Raw genomic sequence first — 15,617 nt, 5'->3', positions numbered from 1 at the left:
AAAATATATTCAAGTAAGAGTCACTCAAACGATCCCACTACTAGTTTTAATAAAAAAAGACAGAAGATTAGAAGAATGATGTAGACGGAACGAAACATCGTCAAGATTCGCCTGTGAACTGCTATAGAACTGGCATGTTAACAATCAAGATATCCATTTGGGGATTCTATAACGGATGTTCAGATAATGTAGTTTTAAATAAAGAAGATACAAATATTTCAACATAAAGCTTTTGTAGAGCGGCAATCATTGCAATATGAAAGTGTATGTGTTGAGGTACTTCTAATGGCGCCCATTTCATATAAAGAATCTAGGTGTCTACCCACTCTGTGGCTACAGTGCCGATAAGATAAGAGGTGATCGTAGCGATAGCTCCCGTCTCTTCAACTACATCCATCATTCCTTCTTCAACACCAGCTCTCATACACGCTGTCCCATTGCCCTCTCCATCAATTGACCGACATCCGCCCTCCTCTTTCACCAGACATCACAAAACATCATCGCAACCTCACATCCTTCAGCTCGCTCGCCAAGCAGCATCCCCCGCCAACCATGGCGCTCTCTCCCGTCGTCACAACCACCTCTTCCTCCGCCCAGAATCAAAACGCCGACAACTTCCAAACATTAAGGGCCGTCTCCTCACCTCTCAAGGCCCTCGCTTCCGGCTCAGGCCAAACTTCATCCAATGGCACCCCAAAACCCGCCCTCGCGCCCGCGCCGCCAACCGGCCAGACGCTCGCTCCGACCCTCGACCTCGCCGAGCAGATGAACGAAGAGGAAAAGCGCAAATATGTTAAAGGCAAGAAGCTCGGTGAAGGTACCTACGCCGTCGTGTTTCTCGGCCATCTCCGCTCCAGCCCGGCAACCCGCGTCGCCATCAAGAAGATCAAGGTCCAGAAGGAATACACAGAGGGCATGGCCCCCGACGCGGTCCGCGAGCTGAAGCACCTGCAGGAGCTCCAGCACCCAAACATCATCTCGCTCCTCTCCGTCTTCTCCTCAAAGGACCAGAACCTCAATCTGGTGCTCGAGTACCTGCCCCTCGGCGATCTCGAAATGCTCATCCGCGACACTGACAACGTCCGCTACGGTGCCGCCGACATCAAAGCCTGGATGGGCATGCTCACCCGCGCCGTGTGGTTCTGCCACGAGAACTTTGTCCTGCATCGCGATATCAAGCCCAACAACTTGCTCATCGCCGCCGACGGCGAAGTCAAGCTTGCTGATTTCGGTCTTGCGCGAAGCTTCGCCGACCCCCATCGCCACATGACATCCAACGTCATCACTCGCTGGTACCGACCCCCCGAACTGCTCTTCGGCGCCCGATACTACAGCGGCGCAGTAGACGTCTGGTCCGTCGGAACCGTCTTCGCGGAGCTCGTCCTGCGTGCCCCCTACATGCCTGGCAACAACGAGCTCGACCAGATCAAGATGATTTGCGAATCCATCGGTACCCCCACAGAAGACAACTGGCCCGGCGTCACCAGACTCCCAGAGTACACCGTGCCAGGCCAGCACCCCACGCGGGGAAGGGACTATTACGAGATGCGCTTCGGCATCGTCGGCACCGACGGCGTCGACCTGCTCATGAAGACGCTGTCCCTCAACCCGCAGAAGCGCATCACCGCGCGGGAGATGCTTCAGCACCGATGGTGGCACTCCGAGCCCAAGCCCACGCGCAAGGATGACCTGCCGCGCAAAGACGAGAGCGCTGGAGAAGACAAGATGGGGATGGATTTGAAGCGCCGACCTGGAATGGTGGCTGACGAGGATAGAGGTGCCAAAGTAGCCCGCAAATTGGACTTCGGACAGCGGTAAAGCAAGAAGGTTTGATTGCTTCGAGATTTGGGAGTTTGGTATTTCTCTTCTATTTTTTGCACCAAGGAAAAGCGTTTTAAAATTGGGTTGTTTGCACATATACCACACATATGAAGCGGAGTTTAGTCTTCATAATAGATACTGGGGCCAGTAGATTACGGCCAAACGAATACCTACGTATATAATATATATTTCCAAATTCATCACTCATCCATCCTCATTGTCCAACACTGCTATGTAACATGATTTATATATATATTCTATCCATTTTTATGCAATCTAAGCGCAATCATTATCCAATTGTGACTTTGAAACCACCTCCTTCTTTCATCCCACTCACCATTGAACGTTTTTTTCCTTCGTGTCTCACATAAATTCATCAGCTCATCACTCCCATGTCTCTATCCAATAGAACAAATCATTTCTCTTTCTCACATTACCACACAGTCCATTCCATACATTGCTCTCTCCACGCTCCTCCTCACCTGATACCAATCTGCTCTGCGCTGCGCATACTCGTACACCTCTTCCGCGCGAAACACGCCGCTAAACCGGTCACCGTCTGCAATGACCGTGGCCATTTCCTTGGCGTGGCTCGGGTCAATGAGATAGATCTGGCTCAGCTCGCGCAACGCAGTGAAATATGGCAGCACCTCTTGGTTTCGGAGCGATCTCACATAATCGGAGTAGAGATTCATATCGGAAATGAGCTTGATGGCGCCATCCGTGCTGATACGCTGTCGCTTGAGGTGTTTGCATATAGCCGTAAAGAGCCGCTGGCCAACTTCGCCGTTGAAAACGTCCAGCATCGACTTCTCCGTTGTGCCCACCAGCATGTTAGTATGGGATCGAACAAGATCGACGATGCGACGGGCTGTGGCTGTCGGTCCAATGTCCAGCTCTGCCATGGAGCCGATAGTTGCTCGGTTGGATTGTCGGTTACTCGTATCATCTGTTGGCACGCGGGGAGTAGGGTTGTAGTCTGTAGGCTGTTGCAACGTTCCCTGGAGGTATTCTACCTCGTCCATGAGCACGTCAATACCCTTGTTGAGGCCTGCTGCAACACTCTCGTCTAGCATCTGCTCGAATTTCTTCTTGGCCAAGCCAGCAGGATCCAAGAAGTCGTTCTTGTCCGCAATCTTGGGGGTTGCGAGCTGTTGCTCGTAAAAGACGTCAATCATCTGTGAAATGAGGTCTCCAACGTTGACCAGCTCAATAAACATGACGAGCGGCGCCACCCCTTTTTGATCATGGTCGCTCACGTCTCTCGGATTGTAATGAGAAAGATGGTCAACAGCCATGTCGAATCCAAATTTTACGTGCCTCTGCCCAAGTATCCGAACGAGTGCAATGAAGATGTTAGCACATTGCTCGCGGGCTTCTCCTCCGGCCTGTCCACCCAGGGGAATCAACACTGCAGCACGTCCTAGACTGCTCTTGGCCTTGTGTACCAAATCTAGAGCTACTTCGATGCTGAAAAGCGATTTGATACCTTCCAGCTTCGATGCCATGATGGCTGCTTTAGCTGCAAGCTCATCGGTTGGAGCTTTGGCGCCGGGCATTGGGCTGCCTCGTCCCTGGAGTTCATTGCCTAGGCCCGGCGTTTGAGGTCTGGACGACTGTGGAGTTAATGCTGCAGAACCATTTGCAGTAATTGCGGGAGAAGGTGTCGGTTTCGTTGTTGCAAATGGAGAGCCTATTGGAAATGTCGGGAGAACAGTGACGGGCATCATGATGACTTTCTTGAAGGAGCTCAGAAAATCGTTCTTCTCCGCCGAGCGATTAATGTTGGAATAATAAAACGACTCCAAGGACGAATCTTGCTCAGAAAGCTTCTTCTCCCATTGCACAACCTCAACTTCCGCCTGTTTGGTGAAAAAGTCCAGCTCCTCCTGTAAGTATAAATCGAGATGAGGTTCAAAAACTTTCAGCGTCAACTGCTTAGCACGGTCTCCCAGATCTTCCTCGGGTCCTTTGGGAGGTTTCAGTGACTGGAAGAACCTCAGTGTCTGTTCGAATATGCCAGAAACGGCCTTAAGGTAGGAAGAAATGCTGCGCTCGTGTGCCTCGTCGAATAAGGGAGTTGTGTATTCGGCGACAATGTCTTCTGCTATTTTTTCAGCGAGGCTCCAGAACACGATGGCAGGCTCGGGAAATATCCGTTCCAGGACGCTGGCTTGGTCATTGACCTTGGCGAGTAAGATCTCAAAAAAGCGTCGCGATGGCTCCAGCACTATATCGTCCGTGAATGCTTGATTCAAACAGTCCATGGGGTTATGTACCACCTCGCGATCGCTAAACAGAGGATGTTTCGATACGAAGAGGTCAATGCCAGTCTTGGCACCGTTGAGGGTATGCAGAACATGTGCATATCGATGCATCCTCCCATCGACATCCCAAAACTCGTAGCCCTGTTCAAACTCGCGCAAGACGGCGGCCTCGAAGATGTTTATCATTGATGTCAGCTTTGAATCTCTATGGCCCCATCCCTCAGACCAGTCGCTCGCTGCAAATCGGTGCAAGTTGGCCAGCATCTGGGCCTGCTGTTCAGGATCAACAAACGCCTTGAATACGATTGGATCCGTATGCGTCTTCGCCGTGACAAGGTCAAAGTAAAACGGCGCCAGAGCCTTGTAGACTTTTCCGTATTCTTGTCTTGCGCCTCCTCTGACGCTCTTCACATGCTTGAATACATCGAGGTACGACACAGGATCCTCAGCAGCAGCATCGCTTGTTCCTATTCTCATGGTCTCGAATCCGTCTCGTAGTTCTGATGTAGCTCGCTGTCGACGCTTTTCCTCGACCGTGGCGTCGAACATTGTGGTTGACGAGATTGTGTTCCTTTTGCCGGCAGCATCAGCAGACTGGCTAGCCGCCGCAGCAGCAGCAGCAGCCTCTCGCCTACGCCGAACTGCATCCTCAAATCTCTTCCTCGCCTCTCGTTCGTCCCAGCACCCCATACTCTTTAATCGGGAAACCCATCGGGTATCATCGTACACCATCTCTTGGAATCGGCGGGAGGCGCGAGCGCAGCGCATCTGATCGGCCACGGGCAAGTAGTTGAGGATGGTCACCATGATTTCTACCCACAAACAGTACAGTTAGCTGCCATTGAACATGCATAGAATCACCCTTCAGGAGAGTGACAAGAAATCTGCACGTCAGTCTATACCTGCTGGAAGCCTCGCTCGTACGTCGAGCATCTCGGTGGCTTTCAGGGCGCCCAAGATGCTGCCCCGAGCCCGGGGGCCACCACCTCCAGACCTATACATAGCGGCGATGGTGCACAGGCGATGAGGCCTGCGCTATTCGTAAAATAGGCGGTATGTAAGACACCATTGGCGGTCTCTATGCGGAAACGGGCAGTGCGCGACGCATCACCGTCGTAATGCTTGTTGCGAAAGTGGCTGTTTAGAGTTGAAGCTGTTTGGACGCAGATACAGGAGAGCAGGTATAAGTGTGTCGTATTTCAGTAGTGTCGCAGGTGGGGGTTGGCGTCGGTTTCTCACCGAGCTTTCGCGAGAGGTATCTTTGCCCATGTTTTACTACCAGAAGTACTTTCTTCTGCAGCCCAGCTATACCTGGGTCGCGGGTCAAGTTCCAAAACGGTTTATAAGAATCGAGTGACTATCATCTTCATAAGTTTGATGTGCCTTGAAGATTCGGTACATCTTAAGTCTTACTCGTCTATCATCTATGAATTTTTCAACTCCGCAACAATACATACACTACAAATATCGGGCATTGGATGAAACAGCAAATGGCCAACCCCGATCCTTCTGCAACAAACCACTACTACTAATAGTATGAACAATAATAAAACAAAGAAAAATAGCAACAAGAAAATCAACAATGTGGTGAGGCTCATAATGTAAACACCACGCTTCGCGATGCATCTCGCACTCTGCAGTACTTATGCAATGCCCCATCCTAACCTTATATATGAAAATATGCTTGTGTAAAACAATGAGTGCCACCACGCTGGATATCATCGCCAAACCTCGCCCTACTCTACTCCAGGAATGTGAACAAATGAGTGTGGAGAACATTCATAGCTCTCGTAGCATCGGAAGCGTCAATGACACAAGATATGTTGATCTCGCTCGCACCTAGAAGACGAAATTGTGTCAGTCGTTGACGGATCGCAAAAAATCTCAAACAAAGGAGAGAGAAAAGTTCATGCAGCCTTACCTTGAGAAATCATTTCCAGATTGACATTGTGCTCTCCGAGTGTCGAAAACATGCGCCCAGCGATACCAACCATGTTCTTCATGTCAGCTCCCACCAAGCTCAGAATGGCCATACCCGTCAGCACGCTGACATCTCCACACTCTTCCAGGTCCCGCGTGGCCGTCTCAAATGCGTCCGATCGAATGCCGTCCGCATGAATGGCCAAGGAGACATGTACCTCACTCGTGGAGATGAGATCAACAGAGATGGACTGCTTGTCTAGGATGGAGAAAACTCGTGCAAAGAAGCCATGTGAAATAGACCTCTTATTCGAGTGGACGTTGATGACACTGATCTGGTCCTTAATGGTAACAGCCGTGGGTCGCTTGGGGTTCTTGAACAGAGGTGCATCCGAAGGCCGTGATCGGTGAAGCTGCTGTCCCGCGGACAAGACCCGATCTGGAATCACCACTGTGCCGTTTCCACGAGGATTTTTGACATTCTTAATGCGGATAGGGATAGGTGGGTTCGCCCGGATGACTTGGTCCATGGTAAGGTGGTGGATGACCTCGGAGCCGTAAAACGTCAATTCAGCGGCCTCCGAGGGCGTGATCGATGTCAGTAGTCGAGCCGTGGGCACCTTTGACGGATCCGCGGTGAAGATGCCATCGACCTCTTTCCAAATCTGCAGTTCGTCGGCTTTCAGTCCCACAGCGCACAGGGCAGCGCAAAGATCAGTATATCCGCGGCCAATATCTCCGTCAAGCAAGCTGCCAGGAACGTTTCCAAAAAATCCCGTGATAACTGGAACTCTGTTCTCACATGCAGTGAGCTTCTTCATAAACGCATTGATAGTCACAGAGTAGAATGCCGCGTCCAGAGAGGGGCTAGGGGTGTCGTTGTGCAAGACATCTGATAAGTCAACATATTCAGCGTCGACTCCCTAATTAAGGGGCAAAAGTAACAAATCAACACGTCAGCGAGGTCACAACAGGCCATGCAGGGACATTTTTGGAGCGCAACGTACCGAGTCTTTTAGCAAGGTCGCCATAAACAAGCAGCTGAGCTTCTCGCCGAAGCTAACAACGCGGTCTTTTGCTCTTGAGTTGATTTCAAGGTTGAATCTCCTAGTAGCCATAATATACTCAATCAACTCCTGGCATTCTGACTTGAGCTTCGCAACGAGCTCCTCTCTTAACTGCGGGTCTTTGACAAAGGCTTTAGAAGCAGCGACATGGTCGTTGCAGACATCTGAGATGAGCCCCGTCGCTTGCTCAATCAGGTCCTGCTGCTCCTCCGCGGAGCTGATGGGCGTAGCAATGTCCTTTAGCTTGGTGAAAACAGCCAAAAGCCTAGAGTTAGAGAAATCAGATGAGAATTTGCTTGGAATTGCAAGAAGTGACTCCGCAATGCACAGAGTAGCATGGGAACCTCTCTTACCGGCTGGTAGTGCCCTCGGCCTTCCTGCCCGTGCTACGAGCAGAGCACACAACCGCAACTCGATGCCGTGAAAGATTTGCTCTGTAGCAATGCGTAAATAGTCAGTTCATGTGTCTTTGCGTGACTCATCTCATACGGTAGGTATCACGATGTGCCCAACCTACCTGACAATATCACGAGCAATCTGCAATGCCACATGTCAGCACGTTTCTCTCAACAGCGTCTCAAGTAGCGAAAGCCTCTCTTCATCTTCATCCAGTTTAGAAAACAGTCATCACTCACCTTGTCTGGGAATTTCCCTACACTCGTACCACCAAACTTCTGCACCACCCAGCCCAGGTCGGACGAATTGTCAAATGTCGCGTTGACCATGGTGACGATGACGCCCGTTTCTGGGACTCACACGAGTAAGGCAAAGCGATCTCGGAAACTGAATATGAAAATCCACTAAGAGGGGAGTTTCGAGGTCCACCGGGTGACGTCTGGGTTCGGTACGCCTTTGCCTATGCAAAATAAAATAAAAAAGTTAAAACAGGACAAAAAACAAAAAGGTAAATAGCCAATGTCAAATTGCGGCGTCTGAAGATTATCTTATGCTAGAGTGAGTGAGAAGAGGAAAAAAAAAGAAAAAAAAGGAAGCCACAGTTTAAGTAGCATCCAATCGCAGATAAGGTGTGGGAGGAAAACGGACGGCTCAGCCCAAGCCCAGCCAGACACAGTCATAGCCAGGGTTTCGCAGCCGACTTGAGGGATCCAGCATCGGCGTGGAGGGGCGATTGGCCTCCGAATGCACAAAGGCCTCCGAATGGATAAAGGCCTGGCCGGTGGAGTCGATAGTGGAGTGGGCCGAGGAACGGCGACGAAGGGGCTCCACAATCGTTTTCATCCCAATTGCTTGATCCGTGTTTCTGTACTGTGGCAAGGGAATTGCAATAGACAGAAACCATTAGGTGTTTGGTTTACTAATGCGAATAGAGAGGCCCAGAGGCGTATCGCATGCCTCTCTATACCCCTATAACTCAGATACAGCGGAGAGGCTTTGGCTGGTAGTGCATGTACATAGCAGGTAGCTATAAAAAGAAAGCACAGTTCAGCGTCTTCCGTCTTACCCTGTCAATAACGTGGCGGCTTACTGGTAGTGCTCCGTAAGTGGCCATCAGCATACAAGTATATTGGCTAGTGCCAGCAGGGGACCGGCAAGGAGGTCATACAGATATATTTGGTATTACATAGGTGAGTATTTCGGCTGCCATCAAAAAGTAGATTTCATGTTATATCTGCGTACCTGTACGTATAGCAAATACATTATGGTTGACATGGAATAATGAAACATACACATTTCAAGCTTATTAGATATCTATTAGTATGTCTATTGTTATGATATGGAGTTTTATACCGTGTCTAGACCCTTGCTAAAAACCCCCTTGTTGGTATGCATGCATTGTTGACTTACCTGAGGTAGCATTCGGAGACAGAGTTCAGCAGTAGGAATTTCATCACAATGCCTCTTAACCGCATCTCTAGACGTGCAGGCCAATGCCACCCACATTGTAGTCGACAGCAGCATGCTTTCACAATCATTAATGCCGGACTCTACTGTAGTCAACGCCCACTGGTCTCGTCAAGCGCACTCGAAGTAATCATGTCAAACATCATCCTCATTTTCTTACCATGTCTCATAGCACAGAAAGCTGAACTACACAACACAACACACTCTGCTCAAACCAACTACGAATATCATGATATCAGTGAGAAATATCTGTAATAGAAACCCATGCACTCCATTCCAGGAGAACCACGTGATGAATATATCATACACCTTATCCAGTAATTGCCAACACCCATCTATCCCAACGCGCCCTTTGCCACGGCCCTCCCACATAAAAAGAATATAACCCGCGGGAGGCGAGATTACTTCGCTCCCCAGGCATTTGAAAAGTATATAGCAAGAAAAAGAGAGTCTCGTTCCCACAGCCGGAACCACCCGTGTAGGAGCCTTTGAATTACAAGCCCAGGTATCGTATCCTCATCCATTCATCCGATCATCATAGTGATTAATCCATCTCCTGTTGTAACAAGCTTTGACTGAACTGATCCCGGCATCAGCCAGGAAGCATTTGATAGCTTTATTATTATTTCTCCGCCTCTCTTTCTCTTCGTTAAAAGCTACGCGCCGCCAACAGCTGGACGGCTAGACGGCTAGACGGCTCTATAAACCAGCGCCTGTGGCCAGCTCAAGCCCTTGGTTTTCTGACCCTGCAAAGGTGAACTTATCCATGGGAAAATCTTCCTCGGGAGTCCGAATGCCTATGCCACTATCATCATGGGAATCGGTAGCCATTGGGGCTGGGTTTGTGTTGCTTGGTGGAGGAAATGGTGCCCGCCCGGCCTGGGTGTGCGATACGTGGGCCAGATTGGTGTCGTCACTCCCGCTGCTGTACCGAGAGGCTTGCTTGCTCGCAGGCTTGCTGGATGCCTGAGATTGAGGTTCCTCTGGTGAGTGAGGTGTCTTGGCGCCCTGCTTCAGGAATCCACCTTGCTCGGCCAAAAAGCAAGTCATTTCATCCATCCACGTCTTTGTCACCCACCAAGACCCAAAGCTCTTACCTTGGGCCAGTGTGAGATCTCGCATGACGGCGGTTCCAACTCTTTCAACGCACCACACAATATCTGCATGAGATGCGTAAGGAAATTTCTCGGGCAGGCTCTGGAGGAAATTGACCCATCTGTCTAGGACGTTCTGGCCTGACGTGTCACTGCCGCTATCACCATCCGGCTGCCGACCACTGCGGGAGGCTACATCTCCATAGATCGTCAGACATTCCACTTCCCAGGGAACATTTGCCGGGTCAAGCAAGTCTCTAATCTCTGTCACGAGCAGGTTTACTACGTCGTCCATTCCACGCGTTGGTACGCATTCAGCAATCTTGCGAGCACGAATCATGGTGATCCAGTCGATATACATCTGATCACGATTGGCTGGGTTCGAGAGCATGTTGGCGGCGGCATGCGCAGTCAGATTGACTCGCAGCGCACGGTCCAACAGACCTGCAAAGATGGCTGCTGGTGACTCTTTAGCCGCAATAACATGATGGGGTTGGCCTTGGAACGAGTCTCGGATGTGAGGAACCAGCCTCTCGGAAATGCTGCGAAGGGTATCCAGAACGGGCTTGGGGACGACTTGAAGCGTCAAACCAGAGACAATTCGCATCATTCGTTGATACAAGGCAATGTCGCACCCTTCGATCCATGGAGCCAGAGCAGGATTACTAAAGAGCTTTTGGACTGGCATGGTGAGTGTGCCCTGGAAGGATGTATAGAGGTGGAAAAACGTCTTTTCTCTGCAGTATCGGATACACTCCACCAAGGACGTGCAGTGTGACCGATATAACGCAGATAATGATTTGGCCGCGTCAGGGTCAGTTCCATGAGGTAGATAGGATTCGATCAGAGGCAGCGCAATTGGTTCAGATTGTTCAAAGGCGGTTTCGTCCAAAGGCGGGAATGCTAGCTCCAGGTGCGTCTTATTAGATGTGGAGTTGACGTTGTCAAAGTTGCTGAGGTCAGGCTGGTTGTAAACACTGTGGGATCTGCTCGATGACTTGGTAGGCGGTATTTGGATCTGGGGCTGTGTGGCTGTTTGAGGTGAAGGCAAAGGATCGCTGGCGACGCTGTTTCCCGGTTGTGTTGGAGCGCTGGTAAAGAGTCAGCAATAGAACACCTTATAATTTTTCTCCCGAGGCGAATCCTCATTTCCTACTACAACTCACTTAAATGTTTGAGGAAGGCCCTTGGTTTCTGAGACCGCTCGGGGCGGTTGAGGTTGAGGCTCTTGCACTTCTGGCTGATCCTCGACGAGAGAGAAATTGACGTAGTGATATTTTGATTCGCCTCGGACGCCAAGACGACGAGTCTTGAGGCCAGGAAAAAGAACTCTTACTAGCTTTCCAAAACTGGCTGGGTTCAATACCGTGATCCTTTCAGTAGCACATCGCGAAGCGTAGTTGGCATAGACCCGGCCACGAGGGACAGAGCCTTTTCCCTTGGAGCAGACTGAATTGATCCTGGAGGCGAAAGAAAGGCAAAAATTAGCAAAACGTTACAATAATCATCAAGGTATCGGACGGCGCATACCATAACATGGCAAAAACCTGCCGGGTGCGTTCTGAATTAGGGCCCCGCTCATTCCCATGTAGCTCGCGTGCCACCTCTTGCAGATTGCGATGGCGGTTTCCATTGAAAAGATGCCGCATTTCCAATTCATTGTTGGCGCTAGATCTGGTGCCTGCCTTCATGGTGCCTGCAGTTCCGTTCATGGAGTCGCCGTCCTCATTTTCCTCACGATCTAGCATCTGGCTATCGCCTTCGGTGAAACTCGCGCCCGCGTTGTATTGTTCGGCAGGCAGGGGATGCCTCGCTATTGAGTGGTGCTGCTGGTACTGTATGTGATGGCTCATGGGGGCACTCATGGATCCGTCCATGGAGAAGTCGTGGCCCGATGATTGCATGTGGGTTGCCGCCTGCAGGATCATGTCTTCAGGGGACATTTGCGGTGTAGCGGCCATGTCTTTCGGATGATTGTGGTGCTCGCTCGGAATCCACTGGCCGGCATAGAGTCCAGACGCCTCTGCGAAGGCCGTCTGGTCGAGGTTGGGCTGAGTAGCGGCGCTGTGAATCGATGTTGTCGAGGCACGAGAGAGAGGGCGCTTCCGAGCCTTGGCGGCAGCGCGTGTCGATGAATTGTCTGCGACAAGAGGAAAATGGTTAGTTTGGCAGGGTCAAGATATATCACAGGTGGCAAAGCAATTGCTGCCGCTGGTCGAGGCCCACCTTGCTCCATAGTGAGGGTTGCCGATGTAGAGTTTGCGAGGCTGAAGTTTGACGACCGAAAGTTACCAGACAACAAACATGGGCTGTGGCGGGAGACACGAGCAGGCCGGATCCCGCCGCGACCAGACGCGAACAAGGAAAAGAAGTACAGAAATTCGACCGGTGAGAAAAGCTGAAGCGAGCGACTTGTACAGGACCAACTCGAGCAATTATCCCGATGCGCGCGCCTGGTGGTTGGTGGCAGGTCGTCTCTGCCTGCAGCTGTTGTTGTGGTTTGATTTTCTGTTGCGAGGCCAACGAGAGGAGAAAAGCAGACGGACAGACGCAGGAGTCCCCAACTGGGCAAGAAAACCCAACTAGGCAAAACTATAAACAAACTTTGGGGCAAAATAACAAACTGTGCTGGCGTTAGGTAAGCAGGCTTGCGCACTAATTAGGTGGAATTCCAGCTCCCGACGGACGATTCGAGCAAGCGGGGCAGCAGCAATAATAACAATAATAACAACAAAAGGATATTGTGCAATGCAAAAGGTAGGAGGAGCTGGGCTGCCAACACTTTGAGCTGGTTTTGAATACTATTCATAGGTACATTGATTTGTGCTTATTTGATTGAGCGAGAAGTCCATCGTGAAAGGGACTTGTGCTCATTCTCAGTATCAGATTGAAGAGACCGCAGTTAAACTTTCCCCATATTCAGACGAGAGGCATGCCATCTTCGCACCAGGTTAGACCCATGCATGGCTTCGCCGCCTAGTACTCTCTCTCCCTCTATTTTGATTTTACTCATGTCGACACATGGCAGCTTAATTCTAAAGCTCCTTATATGGCTCTCGCAGCGTGGGTAGCATCTGTTATGTGCCACGAACCTCTATGCAGCCTACCTATCCGCAGCCCGTTTATCTACAGGTTAGGTCGAGTGGACGACGTACTGTATGTAGTAGGCAATATCACATGCGCATGCAGCTGCTGGCCCCTCAACTTCTGGTCGGATGCTTCCTGGCCTGGCGGCTCATCGAGACTCGCCCAGAGCGCCCCTTGCTGCTGACGTCTAGCATCTCTGCTAGTACCTGTTCAAGCAAGGTACCGACTCAGGTAGCGCGGAGTAGCCTGCCTGGTCTCGAGTACCTCCCGCCGGCACTGAATGACGACAAGATGCCAATGCTGTGTGATCCGCCGCGCTGTATTGGTACTCATCATACGCTATCCGCTCCCATCTGGGTACCTGCTAGGCACACTCGGCATATGCTCCGCAAGAGCTCCATCTAGCCGCGTTATCTCTTCCAATGTCTTCCATTGGCAGTCGGAAGCTGCCCAGCCCGTATTTCTCAGGTGTGCGTCTTCTCCTCCACCAGGGCAGCGAGAAAGGCTTGAAGGGGCACCGCCGTGTTCCCGACCCTTCCAGAGCTGTGCTAGAGCTTCATGTACCTCGTCCAGGGCTTCTACCCCTCTGTCAGCTGATGTCTGGTTGGCTGCGCAGGTAGCTTGCCGGATCCCACGACCTTGGCCCTAACACTGGCAAGGCGACCCGGTTTCAGTTCGGCGTAGATCGACTCAGCACACGTCAGTCGCTGGCCCCATTGCCCAAGACCGTAGTGCCAACCTGTTACTTCCACAAGCCCCAAGCCACTGACGCTGATCAAAGCTTCTTAAGCTGGGCTCGATTCACAACCTCTTTATAACATCATCGCTCCCTTCTCTCCTCCATCTCCAGTATCTTGCCTCTGTAAACTTCTTCCCCTAGCCTTCTGCCCTGCTTGCACCACCACCCCTCCAGCGCCACCATCTACCAACCACTGCCTTTTTTCTTCTTCTGCGGGGACCTTTTGCTGTCGTCCCGAGCATCACATCACCACGCCGACCGCTGCGCAAATTTGAGCATCTAGCTTTATCCCAAGACAAAATGGCGTCCGCCCAGGCAAAGGCTCAGGACTACCTGAGCGTCATTGACAAGGAGGTTCGTCTACAGCGCCGCCATGGCTTGGCCTTCGCTTCAATCGAGCTCTTCTGTGCTGACATACGAGGTGCATAGCTCTCCAAATACCCCGCCCTTAACAACCTCGAGAAGCAGATTGGTGTTCCCAAGGCCTATGCCGTCATCGGTGCTGGCGCTCTCTACTTCTTCTTGATCATCTTCAACATTGGTGGCCAGCTCCTCACAAACTTTGCTGGTTTCGTGGTTCCTTGCTACTACTCTCTGGGCGCCCTGTTCTCCCAATCCAAGGAGGACGATACCCAGTGGCTGACCGTGAGTTTCAATTTGCCTGTCCCTGTGCGCTGCCGCAGGGCTGCACCAGCCCAGAACCACAAAGACTAATTTGAATTGCTTGCTAGTACTGGGTTGTTTTTGCCTTCTTCACCGTCGCTGAGGGCTTCTTCAGCATTGTTTACTGGTTCCCCTTCTACTTCGTTTTCAAGTTCATCTTTCTGTTGTGGCTGGCCCTCCCTACTTTCCGGTAAGTTTTATCTTCAAAGAGGTTCCCAGCAGAGAACAAAGAAGATCTAATTGTAATCCACAGTGGCGCTGAGATCGTTTTCCGATCCTTCATTGTCCCTACTCTCGGCCGATACTTCCAGGGCCCCGGCACTTCTGCTGGTCTCCGCTCCAAGACTGACGCCTTTGACAAGACTCAGTAAATCATGCCGGCTTGAGCAGCTGCATTGGTCGCAAAATTTCTACCACTTGTCCAAGTCCCAGGACCAGGCGCTGCAAATTAAGAAATGCAAACTCATCAAGATTGAATCAATCGACTATTGAGGATAAAACGGGGACATGACGGGATTCTCGGCACATGCTAGATTTCCGGAGATGGACTAGGGTATTCGGGGGAACAAAGAGCATGGAAACCAGAGTTTTGATAACGCATGCTTGTCTTAGAAGGTGTCATGACTTGGAGGCTGTAGGGCGCAATGAGATATTGGGTTGAAGAGAATGCACATGAGATAATGGAAGGCTCTTTTTTACTTGTTTACCTACAAAATATCCTTGCATCGAACGATGAGATTCTAGGAATCACGCATGTGAAGTACTGAACAACGAGCCAATGCTGCTACTAATCGCATGTGATATCTCTGATGTCATTTAGCAGTGCCAATCGCCTGAGATGGCAAGTTTACTGAACATCCTGTACGGTTTCTAGAACAGCCAGCATTTCGCAGGCGCGCCATCGATGGACGCTCCTCGTGTTGATGACGAGAACGGAGGGTCCGAGCTACCGGGTTACGTGGCGGTGCAGACGGAGCTGCGCCTCTCCCTCCCTGAACCGCTAAGTGGCCCTGCGCCATGATAGCGGCCACCCGCCAGATAACCGGCATCTTGTACTCCGTATTATTGTGAAACAGCCATCTGACAAACAGCGGCC

General features: G+C 50.9%; 5 protein-coding genes across 5 annotated transcripts; 2 read left to right on the top strand and 3 right to left on the bottom strand.

Annotated features, from left to right (window-relative positions):
- Nucleotides 1-552: 552 nt before the first annotated feature.
- On the top strand, nt 553-1,818 carry TGAM01_v200713 (CMGC/CDK/CDK7 protein kinase; the record flags this gene model as incomplete). The annotated part of the gene is made up of 1 exon (XM_018807481.1): nt 553-1,818. The coding sequence occupies one exon, from the start codon at nt 553-555 to the stop codon at nt 1,816-1,818; it is 1,266 nt and encodes a 421-aa protein (XP_018659291.1).
- Nucleotides 1,819-2,249: 431 nt separating this feature from the next.
- TGAM01_v200712 (hypothetical protein) lies at nt 2,250-5,090 on the bottom strand (the record flags this gene model as incomplete). Its single annotated transcript, XM_024548612.1, has 2 exons — nt 2,250-4,900; nt 4,991-5,090. 2 exons carry the CDS (start codon nt 5,088-5,090, stop codon nt 2,250-2,252), a joined length of 2,751 nt encoding a protein of 916 aa, XP_024406623.1.
- Nucleotides 5,091-5,829: 739 nt separating this feature from the next.
- Nucleotides 5,830-7,800, bottom strand: TGAM01_v200711 (aspartate kinase; the record flags this gene model as incomplete). Its single annotated transcript, XM_018807483.1, has 6 exons — nt 5,830-5,927; nt 6,010-6,931; nt 7,016-7,370; nt 7,429-7,509; nt 7,593-7,612; nt 7,711-7,800. 6 exons carry the CDS (start codon nt 7,798-7,800, stop codon nt 5,830-5,832), a joined length of 1,566 nt encoding a protein of 521 aa, XP_018659293.1.
- Nucleotides 7,801-9,637: 1,837 nt separating this feature from the next.
- TGAM01_v200710 (hypothetical protein) lies at nt 9,638-12,268 on the bottom strand (the record flags this gene model as incomplete). Its single annotated transcript, XM_018807484.1, has 4 exons — nt 9,638-11,123; nt 11,199-11,492; nt 11,563-12,172; nt 12,259-12,268. 4 exons carry the CDS (start codon nt 12,266-12,268, stop codon nt 9,638-9,640), a joined length of 2,400 nt encoding a protein of 799 aa, XP_018659294.1.
- A 1,890-nt stretch (nt 12,269-14,158) lies between these two features.
- TGAM01_v200709 (protein yop-1) lies at nt 14,159-14,892 on the top strand (the record flags this gene model as incomplete). The annotated part of the gene is made up of 4 exons (XM_018807485.1): nt 14,159-14,212; nt 14,288-14,503; nt 14,590-14,711; nt 14,775-14,892. The coding sequence occupies 4 exons, from the start codon at nt 14,159-14,161 to the stop codon at nt 14,890-14,892; spliced, it is 510 nt and encodes a 169-aa protein (XP_018659295.1).
- Between the last annotated feature and the right edge of the window lie 725 nt (nt 14,893-15,617).

Source organism: Trichoderma gamsii, assembly GCF_001481775.2.
Source record: "Trichoderma gamsii strain T6085 chromosome Unknown Scaffold_2.2, whole genome shotgun sequence".
NCBI lineage: Eukaryota > Fungi > Ascomycota > Sordariomycetes > Hypocreales > Hypocreaceae > Trichoderma > Trichoderma gamsii.
This window is presented reverse-complemented; position numbering and strand designations above follow the sequence as displayed.